The sequence below is a fragment of the Pogoniulus pusillus genome, chromosome 43 (assembly GCF_015220805.1).
Source record: "Pogoniulus pusillus isolate bPogPus1 chromosome 43, bPogPus1.pri, whole genome shotgun sequence".
Taxonomy (NCBI): domain Eukaryota; kingdom Metazoa; phylum Chordata; class Aves; order Piciformes; family Lybiidae; genus Pogoniulus; species Pogoniulus pusillus.
In genome coordinates this window covers 2761494-2780966 of record NC_087306.1, presented here as the reverse complement: position 1 = coordinate 2780966, position 19473 = coordinate 2761494, and the positions used below count along the sequence as shown (strand labels likewise).

Genomic DNA, 19473 nt, shown 5'->3' with positions numbered 1-19473 from the left:
GGAGCCCAGAGTGGGCACAGCACTCCAGGGCTGGCCTGAGCAGTGCCAGCACAGGGGCACAAGAACCTCCCTGCTCCTGCTGCCCACACTGCTCCTCAGCCAGCCCAGGCTGCCACTGGCTCTGCTGCCCACCTGGGCACTGCTGCCTCCTCTGCAGCTCCTCTCTGCCAGCACCCCCAGGGCCCTCTCTGCCTGCCTGCTCTCAGCCACTCTGGCCCCAGCCTGCAGCTGCTTGGGGTTGCTGTGCCCAAAGTGCAGAACCTGCCCTTGGCCTTGTTCAGTCTCATCCCCTTGGCCTCTGCCCACCCATGCAGCCTGGCCAGGTCCCTCTGCAGGGCTCTGCTGCCCTCCCCCAGCTCCACTCCTGCTCCTAGCTTGGTGCCAGCTGCACACTCACTGCTGCTGGCCTCAATGCCCTGCTCCAGAGCATCACTGCAGACACTGAACAGGTCTCTGCCCAGCACCTGTGATTGGCCACACTCAAGGCAGAATCCCTGAGGCCTCTTTCCACTCTGGGCTCCATTTGGGAAGGTTTGGAAAAGCCAAAAAAAATGAATAATATCCTTAAAGGCTCTAAAAGTAATCCCTGGGGGAGGCTTAGGTTTTTTCCACCCTTCAATCCTGCCTGGCATTTGGGTGCTTGCAGGGCAGCAAGGCTGGGGAGGGGCCTGGGGCACAGCCCAGTGAGGAGAGGCTGGGGGAGCTGGGGGGGTGCAGCCTGGCCCAGAGCAGGCTGAGGGCAGAGCTGATTGCTGCCTGCAGCTGCCTGCAGGGAGGTTGTGTCCAGCTGGGGTTGGGCTCTGGTGCCAGGCAGGCAGGGCCAGAAGCAGGGCACAGAGGCTGAAGCTGTGGCAGGGCAGGCTGAGGCTGGGTGTGAGGAGGAAGCTGTTGGCAGAGAGAGTGATTGGCACTGGCATGGGCTGCCCAGGGAGGTGGTGCAGTGCCCATGGCTGGGGGTGCTGAAGCCAAGGCTGGCTGGGGGCACTGAGTGCCATGGTCTGGTTGGTTGGGCAGGGCTGGGGCAGAGGTTGGCATGGCTGAGCCTGGAGCTCTCTGCCAGCCTGCCTGGCTCTGTGTCTCTGGGATGGAAGGGAAAGCCCCAGGGGGGGGTCTCAGCCCCAGCACAGCACAGCCCCCAGAGTGCTGTGGCAGTGAGCAGGGAGAGTGCCCTGCAGGGCACACAGGAGGGAGGAGGAGCTGGGGCAAAGCCTTCACCAGCCTGGAGGGAGCTGTGGGGGCACCAAAGGGCTCAGAAGGAAGGGACAGGATTGGTTGGCAGCTCAGAAGGGATGGGAACAGGGGACTGAGCTCAAGTGCAGGGCTGGAGTAGTCCAGGAGTGCCCCAGGGTGGTGCCCCAAGGGCTGGCACAGGCTCCAGTTGCTGGCACTGCTCAGCTGGCAGCAGCCAGGTCTCATTTCTCAGCCTCTTTGGCTTCAGGGAACAGACCCATGGAAGTTGTTGCCCTTGGAGAAGGCCTCCAAGAGAAGCAGCAACCAAACCCCACCACGGGCACAGGGTTCTGGAGCACCTCCAGCCGTGGGCACTGCACCACCTCCCCCTGGGGCAGCCTGGGCTAAGCCCTGACCACTCCTGCAGTGCTCCTCATGGCCAAGCTGAGCCTGCCCTGGGGCCAGCCTGATCTCTGGGCAGCTTCCCAGGGACCTGCACTTGGGTTTTGCCATCAGGAAATGCCAAACTCTCCATTATTTGCCTCTTTTTCCCCCTCCTCTCCCTCCCCCAAATCCTTTAAGCCACTTTTGGAGTCCTTCACCCTCATCCCAACCCCAAAGCAAGAAGACAAAGAAGTTGTGTTCCTTTCCCTCCCCCCTCCCCCCAAAGAAATAGAACCCAACCCAGTTTGGACCCAAAATGATCTTTCAAAGCAACAAAGCAGCAAAGAACAGTTCAGAGTTGTTTGGTTTTGCTTTCTTCCCCCACGCAGGTGATGCTCAGGAGTCCACCTCAGCCCCTGGGCACCTCCTGAAGGACCACACAAAGCTCCCACCCGAGGGGATCTGAGCACTCAAAGGTTCCACCCGAGGGGATCTGAGCACTCAAAGCTCCCACCCGAGGGGATCTGAGCACTCAAAGCCTCCACCCGAGGGGATCTGAGCACTTAAAGCCTCCACTCGAGGGGATCTGAGCACTCAAAGCTCCCACCCGAGGGGATCTGAGCACTCAAAGCCTCCACCCGAGGGGATCTGAGCACTCAAAGCCTCCACCCGAGGGGATCTGAGCACTCAAAGCTCCCACCCGAGGGGATCTGAGCACTCAAAGCTCCCACCCGAGGGGATCTGAGCACTCAAAGCTCCCACCCGAGGGGATCTGAGCACTCAAAGCCTCCACCCGAGGGGATCTGAGCACTCAAAGCTCCCACCCGAGGGGATCTGAGCACTCAAAGCTCCCACCCGAGGGGATCTGAGCACACAAAGCTTCCACCCGAGGGGATCTGAGCACTCAAAGCCTCCACCCGAGGGGATCTGAGCACACAAAGCTCCCACCCGAGGGGATCTGAGCACTCAAAGCCTCCACCTGAGGGGATCTGAGCACTCAAAGCTCTCACCCGAGGGGATCTGAGCACTCAAAGCTCCCACCCGAGGGGATCTGAGCACTCAAAGCTCCCACCCGAGGGGATCTGAGCACTCAAAGCCTCTACCCGAGGGGATCTGAGCACTCAGAGCTCTCACCCGAGGGGATCTGAGCACTCAGAGCTCTCACCCGAGGGGATCTGAGCACTCAAAGCTCCCACCCGAGGGGATCTGAGCACTCAAAGCCTCCACCCGAGGGGATCTGAGCACTCAAAGCTCCCACCCGAGGGGATCTGAGCACTCAAAGCCTCCACCCGAGGGGATCTGAGCACACAAAGCTCCCACCCGAGGGGATCTGAGCACTCAAAGCCTCCACCCGAGGGGATCTGAGCACTCAAAGCTCTCACCCGAGGGGATCTGAGCACTCAAAGCTCCCACCCGAGGGGATCTGAGCACTCAAAGCTCCCACCCGAGGGGATCTGAGCACTCAGAGCTCTCACCCGAGGGGATCTGAGCACTCAGAGCTCTCACCCGAGGGGATCTGAGCACTCAAAGCTCCCACCCGAGGGGATCTGAGCACTCAAAGCTCCCACCAGAGGGGATCTGAGCACTCAAAGCCTCCACCCGAGGGGATCTGAGCACTCAAAGCCTCCACCCGAGGGGATCTGAGCACTCAAAGCCTCCACCCGAGGGGATCTGAGCACTTAAAGCTCCCACCCGAGGGGATCTGAGCACTCAAAGCCTCCACCCGAGGGGATCTGAGCACTCAAAGCTCCCACCCGAGGGGATCTGAGCACTCAAAGCTCCCACCCGAGGGGATCTGAAGCACTTTGGTTGGGTTTGTGATCGTTTTGCTTCCACTTCTCTCCCCCCACCCCACCCCACCCCACCCCACCCACGCACAGAGGTTGATCCTTTTGGGTGGGAGAGGCAGAAAGTTTTTGTGGTGCTTTTTGTTTCCAGCCTCCATTCCTCAGCTCCTCTCTGGGTTCAAGCTTCTGAGACTCAGCTCAGCCCTCAGGGAGGAGGAGGAGGAGGAGGCAGACTCTGGGGGGAGAAGGATGTGGAGGGGATGAAAAAGAGGGGAGGGGGAGGAAGAAGCAGAATCAGGAAGGGAGGAAGAAGAAGAAGCAGAATCAGGAAGGGAGGGAGAAGAAGCAGCAGAGGACGGGAGAAGAAAAAGGAGCAGCAGTGGAGGGGGGAAGGAGAAGGAGCAGCAGGAGGGGAGAAGGAGCAGCAGGAGGGGAGAAGGAGCAGCAGGAGGGGAGAAGGAGCAGCAGAGGAGGAGGGAAGGAGCAGCAGAGGAGGAGGGAAGGAGCAGCAGGAGGGGAGAAGGAGCAGCAGAGGAGGAGGGAAGGAGCAGCAGGAGGGGAGAAGGAGCAGCAGGAGGAGGGAAGGAGCAGCAGGAGGAGGGAAGGAGCAGCAGGAGGAGGGAAGGAGCAGCAGGAGGGGAGAAGGAGCAGCAGAGGAGGGAAGGAGCAGCAGGAGGAGGGGAGAAGGAGCAGCAGAGGAGGAGGGAAGGAGCAGCAGGAGGGGAGAAGGAGCAGCAGAGGAGGGAAGGAGCAGCAGGAGGAGGGAAGGAGCAGCAGGAGGGGAGAAGGAGCAGCAGGAGGGGAGAAGGAGCAGCAGGAGGAGGGAAGGAGCAGCAGGAGGAGGGAAGGAGCAGCAGGAGGAGGGAAGGAGCAGCAGGAGGAGGGAAGGAGCAGCAGGAGGGGAGAAGGAGCAGCAGGAGGGGAGAAGGAGCAGCAGAGGAGGGAAGGAGCAGCAGGAGGGGAGAAGGAGCAGCAGGAGGAGGGAAGGAGCAGCAGGAGGAGGGAAGGAGCAGCAGGAGGGGAGAAGGAGCAGCAGGAGGAGGAGGGAAGGAGCAGCAGGAGGGGAGAAGGAGCAGCAGGAGGAGGGGAGAAGGAGCAGCAGAGGAGGGAAGGAGCAGCAGGAGGGGAGAAGGAGCAGCAGGAGGGGAGAAGGAGCAGCAGGGCGTTAGGAGCAATCAGCCTTCAGGCAGGCAGTCTCCAGCCTGGATCCTCCCAAGCACTTCCAGAGCATTTCCAAGCACATTTCCCCCCCCGCCCCGGACCTTATTTGCCCTGCTCGGGCTCAGGCCCCAAGGCTCCCGGTGAGGTTTTCCCTCCCGACAGAGCTTTGTGCTGCTGTCCTGAGCCCATCCCCGCCGCTGCCTCCTCGCGTTCCCCGAGGGGAGGGGAAACTGGGGCGGAGGAGGAGAGCGAAGCCCTGGGGGGAGCCAGAGGAGCTGCTGCCCTTCAGCTCTGCTTCCGCAGGTGAGCAATGAGCTCAGGCTCCTGCCCCAGAGCCAGCATCGAGCCAGGCTCAGCCAGCAGAGCCTCTGCCCGGCACCTTCTGCACACACCTGCGGGGCACTGCCGTGGCTGTTTCCTGCCCCCTCCCCTCCTATTTGCCCCCCTCCACTTCACATCATCATGGGAAGGAGGGGATGGAGCTGGATGAGCTCCAAGCTCCCTTCCAACCCAACCCATTGCATGAGTCTGCTGCGAGGAGAGAGGAGGAGGAGGAGGAGGAGGAGGAGGAGGAGGAGGAGGAGGAGGAGGAGGAGGAGGAGGAGGAGGAGGAGGAGGAGGAGGAGGAGAAGGAGGAGGAGGAGGAGGAGGAGGAGGAGGAGGAGGAGGAGGAGGAGGAGGAGGAGGAGGAGGAGGAGGAGGAGGAGGAGGAGGAGGAGGAGGAGGAGGAGGAGGAGGTGGAGAGAGAGGAGGGGAAGGCAGAGAGGAGGAGGAGGAGGTGGTGGAGAGAGAGGAGGGGAAGGTGGTGAGAGGGGAGAGGAAGGCAGGGAGAGAGGAAGGGAAGGCAGAGAGAGAGGAAGGGAAGGGAGTGAGAGGAAGGGAAGGGAGTGAGAGGAAGGGAAGGCAGAGAGGGAGGAAGGGAAGGCAGAGAGGGAGGAAGGGAAGGCAGAGAGGGAGGAAGGGAAGGGAGTGAGAGGGGATGGGAAGGCAGAGAGAGAGGAAGGGAAGGCAGAGAGGGAGGAAGGGAAGGCAGAGAGGGAGGAAGGGAAGGCAGAGAGAGAGGAAGGGAAGGGAGTGAGAGGGGATGGGAAGGCAGAGAGAGAGGAGGAGGAGGCAGAGAGAGGCTGAAGCGTCGCAGGGAGCTGCTCACAGCCCAGCAGAGCTGGGGTCGAGCTGCTGAGCTAATCGGCAGTGCCCCCCCAAAGCCACCAACCAACGACTGCCTGGAAACACAACTTCCCCCCCCCCCCCCCCAAAAACGAGCCCAGAGCAGCCTCCAGCCCAGAGCCAAAACCGAAGGCAGAGGGGAGAGAGGGGCAGGAGGGCGAGGCGGGGCCGGGGGGAGGCTCTCAGAGGAGCTCGAAGTCGAAGGAGCTGATGCTGGCGATGGGAGCTCGCCAGAAGTTGAAGCTGGTGAACGGCCGCAGGTTGTCCTCCTCGCCCGGGCCGGTGCCGCTCTGCTCGCCGGGGGTCTGCAGCTGCCCCAGCGCCCCCCGGGGCTTGCGCAGGGCCACCTCGGCCAGCCCCAGCCCCTCCAGCTCCGCCAGCTCCAGCCGCGGGATCGGCATCCGCCAGTAGATGAAGGAGTCGTACTGGCTGCTGAGGGTGTCCAGCATCTTCGGGCTGCGGGGGAGAGGAGAGGGAGAGGGGGAGGGGGAGGGGGGGAGAGGGAAGGGGGAGGGAGGGAAGAGGAGGAGTAGAGGGGAGAGGGAGGGGGGAGGAGGGGAGAGAGGAGGGGGAGGGAAGAGGAGGAGTAGAGGGGAGAGGGGGAGGAGGAGGAGGGGAGAGGGGGAGGGAGAGGAGAGGAAGTAGAAGGGAGAGAGGGGGAGGAGGGAGGGGAGAGGAGGAGGAGGAGGGGGAGAGGAAGAGGAGAGGGAGGAGAGGGGGAGGAGAGATGGGAGAGGAGGAGGGGGGAGAGGAAGAGGAGAGGGGGAGTGGGGGAGGAAAGAGGGGGAGGGAGGGGAGAGGAGGAGGAGTAGAGGAGAGAGGGGGAGGAGAAGGGGAGGGAGGGGAGAAGGGGAGGGAGGGGAGGAGAGGGGGAGGAGAGAGGGGAGTGGAGGGAGAGGGGGAGGAGGGGGGGAGAGGGGAAGGAGAGAGGGGAAGGAAGGGGAGGGGGAGGGAGAGGGAGAGGGGGAGGAGAAGGGGAGGGGAGGAAGGGAAGGGGGAGGGAGAGGGAGAGGGGGAGAGAGAGAAGAACAAGAGAAGCTCTGCCCAAAAAGCTCTTTCAAAGAGATTGGAGCCTTTGGGTGGTGCCATCTTGACCGAATGCCCCCCTGGAGGGGGCGGGGGGGGGGGGGGCATGGAGGGTTGGTTCCAGGCTGGGTCTCCGTGGGTGTGGTCCTGGGCACTGCCCTGCTCTGAGCTGTGACCCCGGGGGGGTGCCATGGGGCTTGCCCCTGCCCCTGCATGAAGAGCAGTGTGGGAAGAAAAGCTGAGCTAGAGGCTACCCAGGGGCACCTCCCAACATCCACCCTGGGCACTTGGATGCCAGAGGGGTGGCACCAGCAGGGCACAGAGGCAAACTGTCCCCCAGCCCTCCCTGTGCCAGGGGGCACAACTCCCAGGCTGCAGACCAGCCCCTCCCCACCGATCCGTGCCAAGGGCTCCCTCCCTTTCCCCGTGCCAAGCTCTGTTGGGGGGTGAACAGTGATGGGAGGGTCCCTACCCCCCAACCCCCCACACTGTCCCCACCCTCCGTGTGGCATCTCCTCCCCTCGGGGGGGCACTGCCATCGAACCCTCTGGAAGGGGCTGGAAGAAGCAGGGCTCAGCGCTGCCATCGCACCGCACCCACCCTGCCGGTGCCAGCTGCCTGCCTGCTGTGCCACGCCATACCGTGCCATGCCATGCCATGCCATGCCATGCCATGCCATGCCATGCTGCAGAGCCCCACCCCAATCCCCGGGGAGCTGGGAAGGAGCAGGAGAGGACTGGTTCAGCCTCTCCCCCTCCCCCCCGGCCTGAGCTGAGTCACTGCCACCGCTTCTCCCTGGCAGGATTCTGCCATCCCCCTCCCGTTGGGCACTGAAAGCCGAAATCAGCCAAGCTGGCAGAGCCCAAACGTTCCTCTCTTCCTCTTTCCCTTTCCCCCTGGCTCCTTCCCCCATTCCAAGCCTCGGGAATCAGGATCCTAAGGGATGCTTCCAGGCATCCTCCCTGCCTCCCGATCCGTGCTGCCAGCGGGGATCAGCTGCTGAATTGAAGCCTCCCAGCCGAGCTCAGAGGCTAGGAAAGGCTTCCTGGGTCATTCCCGGGAAAACTGAGCCCTGCTGCCCTCCGAAGCAGCCTCTTCCTCAGGGATCGATCCCTTTCCCCGTGGAATCCTCCCTGGGCGTCACCGCACAGCGGTGAATTGGTGAGCAGCTGCTGAATTGAAGCCTCCCAGCCGAGCTCAGAGGCTGGGAAAGGCTTCCTGGGTCATTCCCGGGAAAACTCAGCCCTGCTGCCCTCCGAAGCATCCTCTTCCTCAGGGATAGATCCCTTCCTTCCCCGAGGATCGATCCCTTTCCCCGTGGAATCCTCCCTGGGCGTCACCGCACAGCGGTGAATTGCTGAGCAGCTGCTGAATTGAAGCTTCCCAGCCAAGCTCAGAGGCTGGGAAAGGCTTCCTGGGTCATTCCCGGGAAAACTCAGCCCTGCTGCCCTCCGAAGCAGCCTCTTCCTCAGGGATAGATCCCTTTCTTCCCTGAGAATCGACCTCTTTCCCTATGGAACCCTCCCTGGGCACAGCGGTGAATTGGTGACCCTCGGCGCGGGGGAAGGATGCTGCGGATCGGGAGTTGAAGCTCCCAAGCGAAGGGAGGCGAAAAGGGAGGATTTAGGGATAATAAAAAGCACTTCCAACATCCAGACAAGACAATGGATAGGGAAAAGGGAGGGGCAATGATGAGACCCCCCCCTCCCCCCCGCTGGGATCAGCCTGGCCAAAGCCACCTTGAGCTGCTTCATCCCCGCCGGGGGCTGCTCAGGTATCCCCCCTAAGAATTAACCACCTGGAGGTGCCAATGCCTGCCCTGTACCCACATCCCTTCCCCCCACCCCGGGACCCTCTGTGCTGCCATCTGCTTACCTGCCGAGGAGGGCTGGGGTGGGGGTCGCTGCCTGCCTGCTTGCTGGGGGGGGAGCTCTGCGCCTGCCTTTTGTCTGCCGCTGCAGTCGGCTCTGCAATGCAGCCCCTGGGAGCCGCTCGCTCGATCCCCTTCGCCCTGCTGCTGCTGCCGCTGCTGCTGCCGATGCTGCCGCTGCTGCTGCTGCTGCCGCTGCTGCTGCTGCCGATGCTGCCGCTGCTGCTGCCGCTGCTGCTGCCGCTGCTGCCGCTGTCGCCGCTGTCGATGCTGCTGCTGCTGCCGCTGCTGCTGCCGCTGCCGCTGCCGCTGCTGCTGCCGCTGCTGCTGCTGCTACCGCTGCTGCTGCTGCCGCTGCCGCTGCCGCTGCTGCTGCCGCTGCTGCCGCTGTCGATGCTGCTGCTGCCGGAGCGGGGGGTGCTAAGATGGGCAGATGAGTCAGCGGCTCCCACCCAGCGCCGGGGAGGGGGAGGGTGTCCAATGTGGGTGTGTGGGACGGCAGCCTGCCCGCTGGACCACCCCCACCCCCCCCCCCGGAGAGGGGAGATGTTAAAGCTGCCCAGGATGGGGGAGCTCCAGCAGCGATTCCTGATTTACTGCTGAAGCATCCAGCTGGGGAGCAGGTGGATCCCTGGCAGCCTGCTGGAGCTTTGGGGGGGGCTAAAAGGAGATTTGCAGCCCCTCCAAGGGGCTGCTGAAGCTTTCCTGGGGGGGTAGAGGATCATTGACAGCCCTCAAGGAGCTGCTGAAGCTTTTGGGGGGGTCCAAAGGATCATTGACAGCCCCCCAGGAGCTGCTGAAGCTTTTGAGGGGGTCCAAAGGATCATTGACAGCCCCCCAGGAGCTGCTGAAGCTTTTTTGGGGGGGTCCAAAGGATCATTGACAGCCCCCCAGGAGCTGTTGAAGCTTTTTGGGGGGGGTCCAAAGGATCATTGACAGCCCCCCAGGAGCTGTTGAAGCTTTTGGGGGGGCCCAAAGGATCATTGACAGCCCCCCAGGAGCTGCTGAAGCCTTTTGGGGGGGGGGCAAAGGATCATTTGCAGCTCCCCAGGAGCTGCTGAAGCCTTTTAGGGGGGGTCTAAAGGATCATTGACAGCCCCCCAGGAGCTGCTGAAGCCTTTTAGGGGGGTCTAAAGGATCATTGACAGCCCCCCAGGAGCTGTTGAAGCTTTTGGGGGGGTCCAAAGGATCATTGACAGCCCCCCAGGAACTGCTGAAGCCTTTTAGGGGGGGTCTAAAGGATCATTGACAGCCCCCCAGGAGCTGCTGAAGCCTTTTAGGGGGGTCTAAAGGATCATTGACAGCCCCCCAGGAGCTGTTGAAGCCTTTTAGGGGGGGTCTAAAGGATCATTGACAGCCCCCCAGGAGCTGCTGAAGCCTTTTAGGGGGGGTCCAAGGGATCATTGACAGCCCCCCAGGAGCTGCTGAAGCTTTTGGGGGGGTCCAAGGGATCATTTGCAGCTCCCCAGGAGCTGCTGAAGCCTTTTAGGGGGGGTCTAAAGGATCGCTGCCAGCCCCCCAGGAGCAGAGCTGTGGGTGCCGTGGTGCCCCCAGCCCGAGGAGGGCACTTTGGTGCCCCCCCCCCCAGCCCAGCCCAAGGGCGTTGGGGCTGTCCCCTGGCGGTGCTGCTGTGCCTGCAGCCTGAGGTCCTGACGCTGCAGGGCAAAAATACCTCAGGCTGGCGTCTGGAGCCAGGAACAGGAGGGAGACAGCCACAGCTGGCATCGCTGCCAGGGCTGGGGGGCACCTCGCAGAGCCCCGCCTGCCCCCTCCCCCCCACCACAGCGCCCATAGGTGCCAGGACGTGCCCACAGCCCTTGTACCAGGGTGATGCTGGGGGCACGGCAAAGAAATCCACAGCGCAGCTCCGCCCCGAGCCTGCGAACCTCCCTGCTGCAGCCTCTGCTGTGCCCTCGATGCCCTTTGCCGCGGGGCACAGGCAGGGCACAGACACCTGAGAGGCCTTGGCCCTCCTGTGCCCTGGGCTCAGCATCCCTCTGAGGCCTGAGGCTGCTTTGTGCTGCCTTTCCCCCCTCCTCCTCCTCCTCCTCCTCCTCCTCCTCCTCCTCCTCCTCCTCCTCCTCCTCCTCCTCCTCCTCCTCCTCCTCCTCCTCCTCCTCCTCCTCCTCCGATGGGAGAAGCTTTGAGGTTCTCCCCCCTGCACCTCAGGGACCCAAATCTCTGTGAGCCTGGGGGGGGGTCCCCAGCACGATCAGCATCCCCCAGACCTTCTGGGAACCCAGAGACCCCCCAGCCCTACCGGGACGCCCTGGCCCTTTTGGGGACCCCTAACTTTACTGGGACCCCCAGCCCTACGGGGACCCCCCATCCCTCCTGGGACCCCCAGCCCTACGGGGACCCCCCAATCCCTTTTGGGGCCCCAGGGACCCCCATCCCTTCTGGGATCCCAGGGGTCCACAGAACTATCAGGATCCCCCAGCCCTTTTGGGACCTCCATCCCTGCTAGGACTCCTCAGCCCTTTTGATGTCCTGGAGACCCCCAACCCTACCGGGACCCCCAGCCCTACAGAGACCCCCCCCATGCCTTTTGGTATCCTAAGGGCCCCCAGACTTATCAGGATCCCTCATCTCTTTTGGGACCTCCCAGCCCTTTTGGGATGCTGGAGACTCCCATCCCTTCTGGGATCCTGGGGGTCCCCAGACCTATCAGGATCCCTCATCCCTTTCGGGACCCCCATCCCTACCGGTACCCCCCCCATCCCTTTCGGGAACCCCCCATCCCTACCGGGACCCCCCCCATCCCTTTCGGGACCCCCCCCATCCCTTTCGGGACCCCCCGATCCCTTTCGGGACCCCCCGATCCCTTTCGGGACCCCCATCCCTACCGGGACCCCCCCATCCCTTTCGGGACCCCCATCCCTACCGGTACCCCCCCATCCCTTTCGGGACCCCCATCCCTTTCGGGACCCCCATCCCTACCGGTACCCCCCCGTCCCTTTCGGGACCCCCATCCCTACCAGCACCCCCCCCATCCTTTTCGGGACCCCCATCCCTTTCGGGACCCTCATCCCTACCGGGACCCCCATCCCTACCGGGACCCCCCCAGTCCTTTCGGGACCCCCATTCCTTTCGGGACCTCAGGGACTCTATCACTACCGGAGCCCTGCTTTGGCACTCCTCAGACCTTTCCGGGGTCCCGGGGATCCCCATCCCTACCGGCACATCTTCATCCCCGCCGGGACCCCTTTGACCCTTCCTCCCGCCGCCGCTCCCCGGCGTCGCCCGTCCCCCCCCCCTGCAGTACCGGCGGTGTCCAGCGGGGGCGCTGTCGGCCGAGCCGAGCCGCGGGGGAGCGCTGAGCCCAGCACCGCCGGGACCACGCCTGCGAGCTCGGCACCGGCACCGGCCCCAGCCCCGGGACCCCGCAGCCCGCCCCGGGGTAGGTAACGAAACCTCTACCGAGATCCGGCCCCGGGACCGCGCCCTCGTTACCGAGCGGCTGCGACGCCGCCGAGAGGCCTCTTAAAGCGCCCTGGGAAGGAGAACGGAAGGGAACCGGAGGCCGCCCCGGGATGGGAGGGGGATGGGGAGGGGGGGGGGGGGGGGGTCCGGGACCACCACACCCCCACCCCCCCCCCCCCCCAGCTCCCCAAACTTCCCCTTGCAGCCTCTGGATCGAATTGAGGGAGTCCTGCAGGGACCTTCCCCTCCCCCCCCCCCCCCCCCCCGACCTTACCGGAACCCTTTAACTCTTACCGGGACCCCCCCCCCCGCCGCCCCCCCCAGCCCTCCCTGCACTTCCCAGCTCTGCCAGGACCTCCTCCCCCCCAATCCCTCCAGCCCTGCTAGGACCCCCCACTTCCAACCTCCTGGGGGTCACCCACCCCAGGAGTGCGCATTGGGGGGGGGACCCCCCCCAATGCGCACTCCTGGGGTAGGTGACCCCCAGGGTGGGGGGGGGAGGTTAAAGAGGGGTGGGGGGGGGCTAAAATTAGAGCCCCCCCCCATCCCCGGTGACGCAGAGCTGCCGGGGCGGTGATTTCCCAACAGGGAAGTCATTTTGTGTCGGGTCCAGCCCAGCCCCGGGGCTGAGACCGGACACAACTCACTGCAGGGATGAGAGGAGGTCTTTGAGACCCCAACCCCCCCCCCCCCCCCCGGAGTTAGAGATGGGGAGGGGGACTTGGACTTACCCTCCCCCCCCCCCCTCCCCCAAATCCTGACCTGGTGTTGGGGGCTGAGGGATGGGTTTGGGCAGGGGGGAGGAGGAAAAGGGGAGGGGGTCGTTGTGGGGGGGGGGGAGAGGTCGTGGTAGTTTGGACCCCCCCCTCAGAACCATTCGTTGAGCCCACGCCGAGGGTTGCCCAGGGAGCGTTTGCAGCCGTCCGGGGGTCGTTTGCGGTGCCAAATTGGGGAGGGGGTAAAAAAGAGGGGGGTGGGGGTGGGGGGGAAGGAAAAAGAGGGGTCTGGGGGAGAGGAAAAAGAGGGGTCTGGGGGGGGTCGTGGCAGTTTGACACCCCCCCCCCCCCAGCCATTCGTTGAGCCCACTCCGGGGGTTGCCCAGGGAGCGTTTGCAGCCGTCCGGGGGTCGTTTGCGGTGCCAAATTTTGGGGGGGGGTGGGGGGTGTAGAAGAGAGGGGTCTGGGGGGGGTCGTGTCAGCTTGCACACACCCCCCCCCCCCGCGCAGCGATTCCCTGGGGGCTCGTAAGGAGGCTGAGCCCCCTCCCGGGGCTCCCCAGGGGGCACTGGCAGCCGTCCGGGGGTCGTTCGCGGTGCCAATTTGGGGCTCGCCCCCTCCCAGCCGCTCAGCGCTGCCGGCTCCGGCGGCGGCTCCGGGGGCTCCGGGGGCTCTCCTGTCCGTCCGCAGCCCGCCCTGAGCCCGAGCTTGCCCGGGGGGGTGCCAGTGCCTGGGCACGGCCCCGGCTGTGCCACCCCCGACGTGTCCCAACCTGCTCGACCTCAGCAGCTGCGCTGGCGGGGGGGGGGCGAGGGAGGGGGTTTGGGGTAGGGGATGGGGGTAGGGGCGGGTGGGGCCAGGGGCATGGAGAGGGTCTCTCAGCCGTGCCTCGCCCGGTGCCAGGCTGGCAGCGGGCACAGCTGCCCACAGCTGCCTCCGTGCCCTGGCTGGCTGCAGGCGGCCGCGGGAGTCGTTCCCGGGGGCACCCTGGGGCCAGATCCTGCCTGTTGGCATCGCTGTGGGGGCAGCACCGCCTGGACCCCCTCCCTGGGCACCCCATGCTGGAGGGTGGGGGGGGGGGGGCTAAGCCCCTCTTTTAGAGGGCACCCCAAGTGCCCCCAGCGCTGGCAGGAGCTTCCCCCGCGGACTTTGGACCCCTCCGGCGCCGGCAGCCGAAGGAACTTTCGCTGTTCGCCTGCTCGCTGCTGGCACCTCCCGCCCGCGGTGCCCCGGGAGCCTGGCGGTGCCCCGGAGCCTGGCAGTGCCCCGAGAGCCTGGCAGTGCCCCGGGAGCCTGGCAGTGCCCCCGGAGCCTGGCAGTGCCCCCGGGAGCCTGGCAGTGCCCCCGGGAGCCTGGCAGTGCCCCGAGAGCCTGGCGGTGCCCCGGGAGCCTGGCAGTGCCCCCGGAGCCTGGCAGTGCCCCGGCAGCCTGGCGGTGCCCCGGGAGCCTGGCGGTGCCCCGGAGCCTGGCAGTGCCCCGAGAGCCTGGCGGTGGCCCGGGAGCCTGGCGGTGCCCCGGGAGCCTGGCGGTGCCCCGAGAGCCTGGCGGTGGCCCGGGAGCCTGGCGGTGCCCCGGGAGCCTGGCAGTGCCCAGGGAGCCTGGCGGTGCCCCTGGAGCCTGGCGGTGCCCCGGGAGCCTGGCAGTGCCCCGGGAGCCTGGCGGTGGCCCGGGAGCCTGGCGGTGCCCCGGAGCCTGGCAGTGCCATGGGAGCCTGGCAGTGCCATGGGAGCCTGGTGGTGCCCCCGGAGCCTGGCGGTGCCCCGGGAGCCTGGCAGTGCCTGGGCACGGCCCCCACTGCCAGCCCCGAGGGGGGGCACACGCTTGGGGTGGCTGCTGCAGAGCTGTGCTCAGACCTGCCCTGGGTTTGGGGGGGGCGTGGGGGGGAGTTTGGTGCCTGGCACCGGAGCTGTGTCTCCTGGGGGGGAGGGGGCAAGTGCCCAGTTTGGGGGCAAACCTCTCCTCCCACAGCCCCCCCTCGGCTGTGATGGGGCTGGGGTGCAGACCCCCCCGGGTGGGCAGAGTCTCTGCTTTGTGCCCCCCACCCCTGCCTGCTCTCTGGGGGTGCAGCAGAAGAGCCTCTGGCTCCTCCCCGGGAGGGCTGCCGAGGGGGCCTGGGATCTGCTGGGGTCAGCTGGGATCTGCTGGGATCTGCTGGGATCTGCTGAGGTCGGCTGGGATCTGCTGGGATCTGCTGGGGGTCAGCTGGGATCTGCTGGGGTCAGCTGGGATCTGCTGGGATCTGCTGGGGGTCAGTTGGGATCTGCTGAGGTCGGCTGGGATCTGCTGGGGTCAGCTGGGGGTCAGTTGGGATCTGCTGGGATCTGCTGAGGTCGGCTGGGATCTGCTGGGATCTACTGGGGGTCAGTTGGGATCTGCTGAGGTCGGCTGGGATCGGCTGGGGTCAGCTGGGGGTCAGTTGGGATCTGCTGGGATCTGCTGAGGTCGGCTGGGATCGGCTGGGATCTGCTGGGGGTCAGTTGGGATCTGCTGGGATCTGCTGGGATCTGCTGGGGTCGGCTGGGATCTGCTGGGGTCAGCTGGGGTCTGCTGGGATCTGCTGGGGTCAACTGGGATCTGCTGGGATCTGCTGGGATCTGCTGGGATCTGCTGGGATCTGCTGGGATCTGCTGGGATCTGCCTCTCTCCCCCCTCATCCTGCTGCAGCATCTCTCAGCTCTGTCCTACATGGGAGGGGACAGGGACAGGTCCTGCTCTGGCTGTGGGCACAACGCTTCTGGGTGTAACTGATGCCAGGATCCCTTGGGCTGCCTTTGTGGTGCCCAGAGTCCCTCGTGGGTCTCTGTGTGGTGCCCAGGGTCCCTTGTGGGTCTCTGTGTGGTGCCCAGGGTCCCTTTGGAGCCTCTGTGTGGTGCCCAGGGTCCCCTCATGGGTCTCTGTGTGGTGCCCAGGGTCCCCTCATGGGTCTCTGTGTGATGCCCAGAGTCCATTTGGAGCCTCTCTGTGGTGCCCAGGGTCCCTTGGCAAGGTCCTGGTGATGTCCAGGGTCCCTTTGGGGTCTCTCTGTGAGAGGACCTTGAGGGCCTCGTTGCAATACCCAGGGTCCCTTTGGGGGTTGTGTGCAGGGTCTCCTGGGGGGCTGTGTGATGCCAGGGGTCCCCTGGTGGGGGGGGCTGTGATGCCCAGAGAGCTTTGGTGTCTCTTAGCAACACCCAGGGTCCCTGTGTGATGCTGAGGGTCCCTATGTGATGCCCAAGGTCCCCTTGGGGGTCTCTGTGTGGTTCTGGGGGTCCCTCCCTGGTCTCAGGGCAGTGCCCAGGGTGCCCTGGGGGTGGGGGTTCTCTGGGAAGCGAAGTTGGGGCCGACTGGGGGGGGTCAGGACTCTGGCATCACCTCTCCTTTCCCCCCCCACAGCTGGCTGCTCCTCTCCACCCTGTGCCACCCTGCCCAGGTGCCCCCAGCTGTCCCCATGGAGTGACCCTGCCCGGGGGTCCCTGCAGCGGTGCGGTCGCTGCCGGCACCAGCTGGGCACAGAGGGCAGGTGGCTGTGGGCACCATCATGAGTGACTTCTGGCACAAGCTGGGCTGCTGCGTGGTGGAAAAGCCACAGCCTGTGAGTGCCCTCGGGCTGGGCAGGGCTGGGCAGGGGCTGCAAGGGGCTGGGCTGGGTGGGGGCCAGGTAGGAGCTGGAAGGGGCTGGGTCGGCGCTGCTCAGGGGATGGGCAGGGGCTGGAGGGGGCTGGGCAGGGACTGGGCAGGGACTGGAAAGGGCTGGGCAGAGGCTGGGGTGGAGGCTGGGCTGGGCAGGAGCTGGGTTGGGGCTGGGAAGGAGCTGGGAAGGGACTGGGCTGGGGCTGGGTGGAGGCTGGGCTGGGTTGGGCTGGGCAGAGGCTGAGCAGGAGCTGGGTAGGGGCTGGGCTGGGCTGGAAGGGGCTGGGCAGAGGCTGGGGTGGAGGCTGGGCTGGGCTGGGCAGAGGCTGGGCAGGAGCTGGGGGGGGTCGACAGGGGCTAGGTGGAGGCTGGGCTGGAAGGGGCTGGGCAGAGGCTGAGCAGGAGCTGGGTAGGAACTGGGCTGGGCTGGAAGGGGCTGGGCAGAGGCTGGGCAGGAGCTGGGTAGGAACTGGGCTGGGCTGGAAGGGGCTGGGCAGAGGCTGGGCAGGAGCTGGGTTGGGGCTGGAAGGGACTGGGCTGGGTGGAAGCTGGGCTGGGCTGGAAGGGGCTGGGCAGTGGCTGGGTAGGGGCTGAGCTGGAAGGGGCTGGGGGGAGCTGGGGGGGCTGGGCAGGGGCTGGGCGAGGACTGGATGGGGCTTGTCTGGGCGGGGCTGGGCGGGGCTGGGCGGGGCCGGTGCCGAGGGCCTTCCTCCCCCCGCAGAAGAAGCGGCGGCGGCGAATCGACCGCTCCATGATCGGGGAGCCAATGAACTTCGTGCACCTGACGCACATCGGCTCCGGGGACATGGCGGCGGGCGAGGGCCTGCCCATGGTACCTGCCTGCCGCGGCTGGCACGGGGGATGGGTGGCACAGGGGGATGGGTGGCACAGGGGATGGGTGGCACGGCTGATGGGTGGCACGGGCTGGGAGTGTGTCGTGAGCAGCATGGTTGGGGGGTGGCATCGTGGTTGTGTGATGGTGGGTGCTGGGTGGCAGGGTCGGGTGCTAGGTGGGGGGCAGGGTTGGGTATCAGGGCTGGGCGCTAGGTGGGGGTCAAGGTTAGGCACTGGGGGTCAGGGTTAGGGTGCTGGGTTGGGTTAGGTGGCAGGGCTGGGCGCTGGGTGTCAGGGCTGGGCACTGGGTGGCAGGGCTGGGTGCTGTGTTGGGTTAGGTGTCAGGGCTGGGCACTGGGTGTCAGGGCTGGGTGCTGGGTTGGGTTAGGTGTCAGGGCTGGGCACTGGGCATCAGGGCTGGGTGCTGGGTGGCAGGGCTGGGTGCTGGGTGGCAGGGCTGAGTTAGGTGTCAGGGCTGGGCACGGGGCATCAGGGCTGGGCGCTGGGTGGCAGGGGTGGGTGCTGGGTGGCAGGGCTGAGTTAGGTGTCAGGGTTGGGTGCTGGGTGTCAGGGCTGGGTGCTGTGTTGGGTTAGGTGTCAGGGCTGGGCGCTGGGTGGCAGGGCTGGGCACTGGGTGGCAGGGCTGGGTGCTGTGTTGGGTTAGGAGTCAGGGCTGGGTGCTGGGTGTCAGGGCTGAGTTAGGTGTCAGGGCTGGGTGCTGGGTGTCAGGGCTGGGTGCTGGGTTGGGTTAGGTGTCAGGGCTGGGCACTGGGCATCAGGGCTGGGTGCTGTGTTGGGTTAGGAGTCAGGGCTGGGTGCTGGGTGGCAGGGCTGAGTTAGATGTCAGGGCTGGGGCAGTGAAGTCTCCTGCTGGGCGCTGGGGTGGGTGCAGGTTTCAGGGTGGGCTGAAGCAGCCTGAGCCCGGAGGGCTGCCAGCTGTGCCCGAGAGGTCTCACGGAGCTGCTGTGCCCTCCCCACCCCCTCCCCAGACCGGCGCCGTGCAGGAGATGAGGTCCAAGGGCGGCCGAGAGCGACAGTGGAGCAGCTCCCGAGTCTTGTAGCGAGTGAGTGCAGGGCAGCGCCGCAGCCTCGGCCCCCCGCAGCCGCTCCAAACCTGCCTGTGCCCCTCCTCGCCCCTGCCTGTGCCCTTCCTCGCCCCTGCCTGTGCCCTCCCTCGCCCCTGCCTGTGCCCTTCCTTTCCTCACCCCTGCCTGTGCCCTTCCTTTCCTCACCCCTGCCTGTGCCCTTCTCTTCCTCATCCCTGCCCTTCCCTTCCTCATCCCTGCCTGTGCCTTTCCTTTCCTCACCCCTGCCTGTGCCCTTCCTTTCCTCGCCCCTGTGCCCTTCCCTTCCTCACCCCTGCCTGTGCCCTTCTCTTCCTCATCCCTGCCCTTCCCTTCCTCATCCCTGCCTGTGCCCTTCCCTTCCTCACCCCTGCCTGTGCCTTTCCTTTCCTCACCCCTGCCTGTGCCCTTCCCTTCCTCATCCCTGCCCTTCCCTTCCTCATCCCTGCCTGTGCCCTTCCCTTCCTCACCCCTGCCTGTGCCCTCCTTTTCCTCGCCCCTGCCTGTGCCCTTCCTCACCCCTGCCTGTGCCCTTCCTCACCCCTGCCTGTGCCCTTCCTCACCCCTGCCTGTCCCTCCTCACCTCCCTCTCGGCTTTCACAGCTCCCAGGTTTTCTCAGCCCAAACTTGAACTCCTGAGCCCCAGCCCCAGCCGGAGGAGCAGTCGACCTCAGCGCTTTCCCCCCGCGGTAATTTATGCAGCTGCCGTCGGCTCTCGGTCGCCCTCCCCCCCCCGCGGCAGATGCCTCCCTCCCGGGGGGGCACCGACTCGGTGACGCAGGGGATGGCAGCCCCCCCACGTCCCGCCCCGGCGGCGTTTGGAGCCCGAAGGACGCAGCCTCCTCCCCACCCCCGCCGCACCTCAGGATGTGCCAAATCCTCACCGGTTTCACTGCACCACCGGCGCCTGCCGCGGCCCCCTCCCGGCGCCGGCGGATCGCGGCCGGGCCGCTCCCGGTGCGGAGGCTGAGTCGGTGCCCTCCCGGCACGGCGCAGAAGAGCACAGCCAGGATCGAAGCCTGCGGCTCCGGCGTCAGACCGGCAGCGAGCCTGGGATTAAAGCTCACCGCTTCGGCGGCTCGGTGCCAACAGCAAGCCCCCGGTGCCTTCAGCTGGCATTGCCAACGCCGCCCCAGCTGCCGCCGCTGCCGCCGGGCAAGTGCCGCCGCTGGGACAGCTACTGCCGCTGGCACAGCTGCTGCCGCTGGGCAACTGCCGCTGCCAGCCAAGTGCCACTGCTGGCTGACTGCTGCCACTGGGCA

The 19473-nt window shown here is 65.9% G+C and overlaps 2 protein-coding genes across 2 annotated transcripts; one reads left to right on the top strand and one right to left on the bottom strand.

The window, feature by feature from the left end:
* Positions 1–5750: 5750 nt before the first annotated feature.
* On the bottom strand, positions 5751–8793 carry MLLT11 (MLLT11 transcription factor 7 cofactor). Its single transcript, XM_064176019.1, has 2 exons — positions 8571–8793; positions 5751–6125 (listed from the first exon to the last, which is right to left on the bottom strand). Exon 2 carries the CDS (start codon positions 6116–6118, stop codon positions 5852–5854), a length of 267 nt encoding a protein of 88 aa, XP_064032089.1. The 5' UTR covers positions 6119–6125; positions 8571–8793; the 3' UTR covers positions 5751–5851.
* Positions 8794–11866: 3073 nt separating this feature from the next.
* On the top strand, positions 11867–19302 carry CDC42SE1 (CDC42 small effector 1). The gene is made up of 5 exons (XM_064176029.1): positions 11867–11965; positions 16077–16275; positions 17035–17145; positions 18137–18211; positions 18815–19302. The coding sequence occupies exons 2-4, from the start codon at positions 16222–16224 to the stop codon at positions 18206–18208; spliced, it is 237 nt and encodes a 78-aa protein (XP_064032099.1). The 5' UTR covers positions 11867–11965; positions 16077–16221; the 3' UTR covers positions 18209–18211; positions 18815–19302.
* The last annotated feature ends 171 nt before the right edge of the window (positions 19303–19473 follow it).

Bases quoted from the DNA above. Each gene is read 5' to 3' on its own strand.
- CDC42SE1 (XM_064176029.1), top strand. From the start codon at position 16,222: ATGAGTGACTTCTGGCACAAGCTGGGCTGCTGCGTGGTGGAAAAGCCA. The intron at 16,276-17,034 runs GTGAGTGCCCTC...CTCCCCCCGCAG, and splicing joins TGGTGGAAAAGCCACAGCCT to AAGAAGCGGCGGCGGCGAAT. The intron at 17,146-18,136 runs GTACCTGCCTGC...CCCCCTCCCCAG, and splicing joins CGGGCGAGGGCCTGCCCATG to ACCGGCGCCGTGCAGGAGAT.
- MLLT11 (XM_064176019.1), bottom strand. From the start codon at position 6,118: ATGCTGGACACCCTCAGCAGCCAGTACGACTCCTTCATCTACTGGCGG.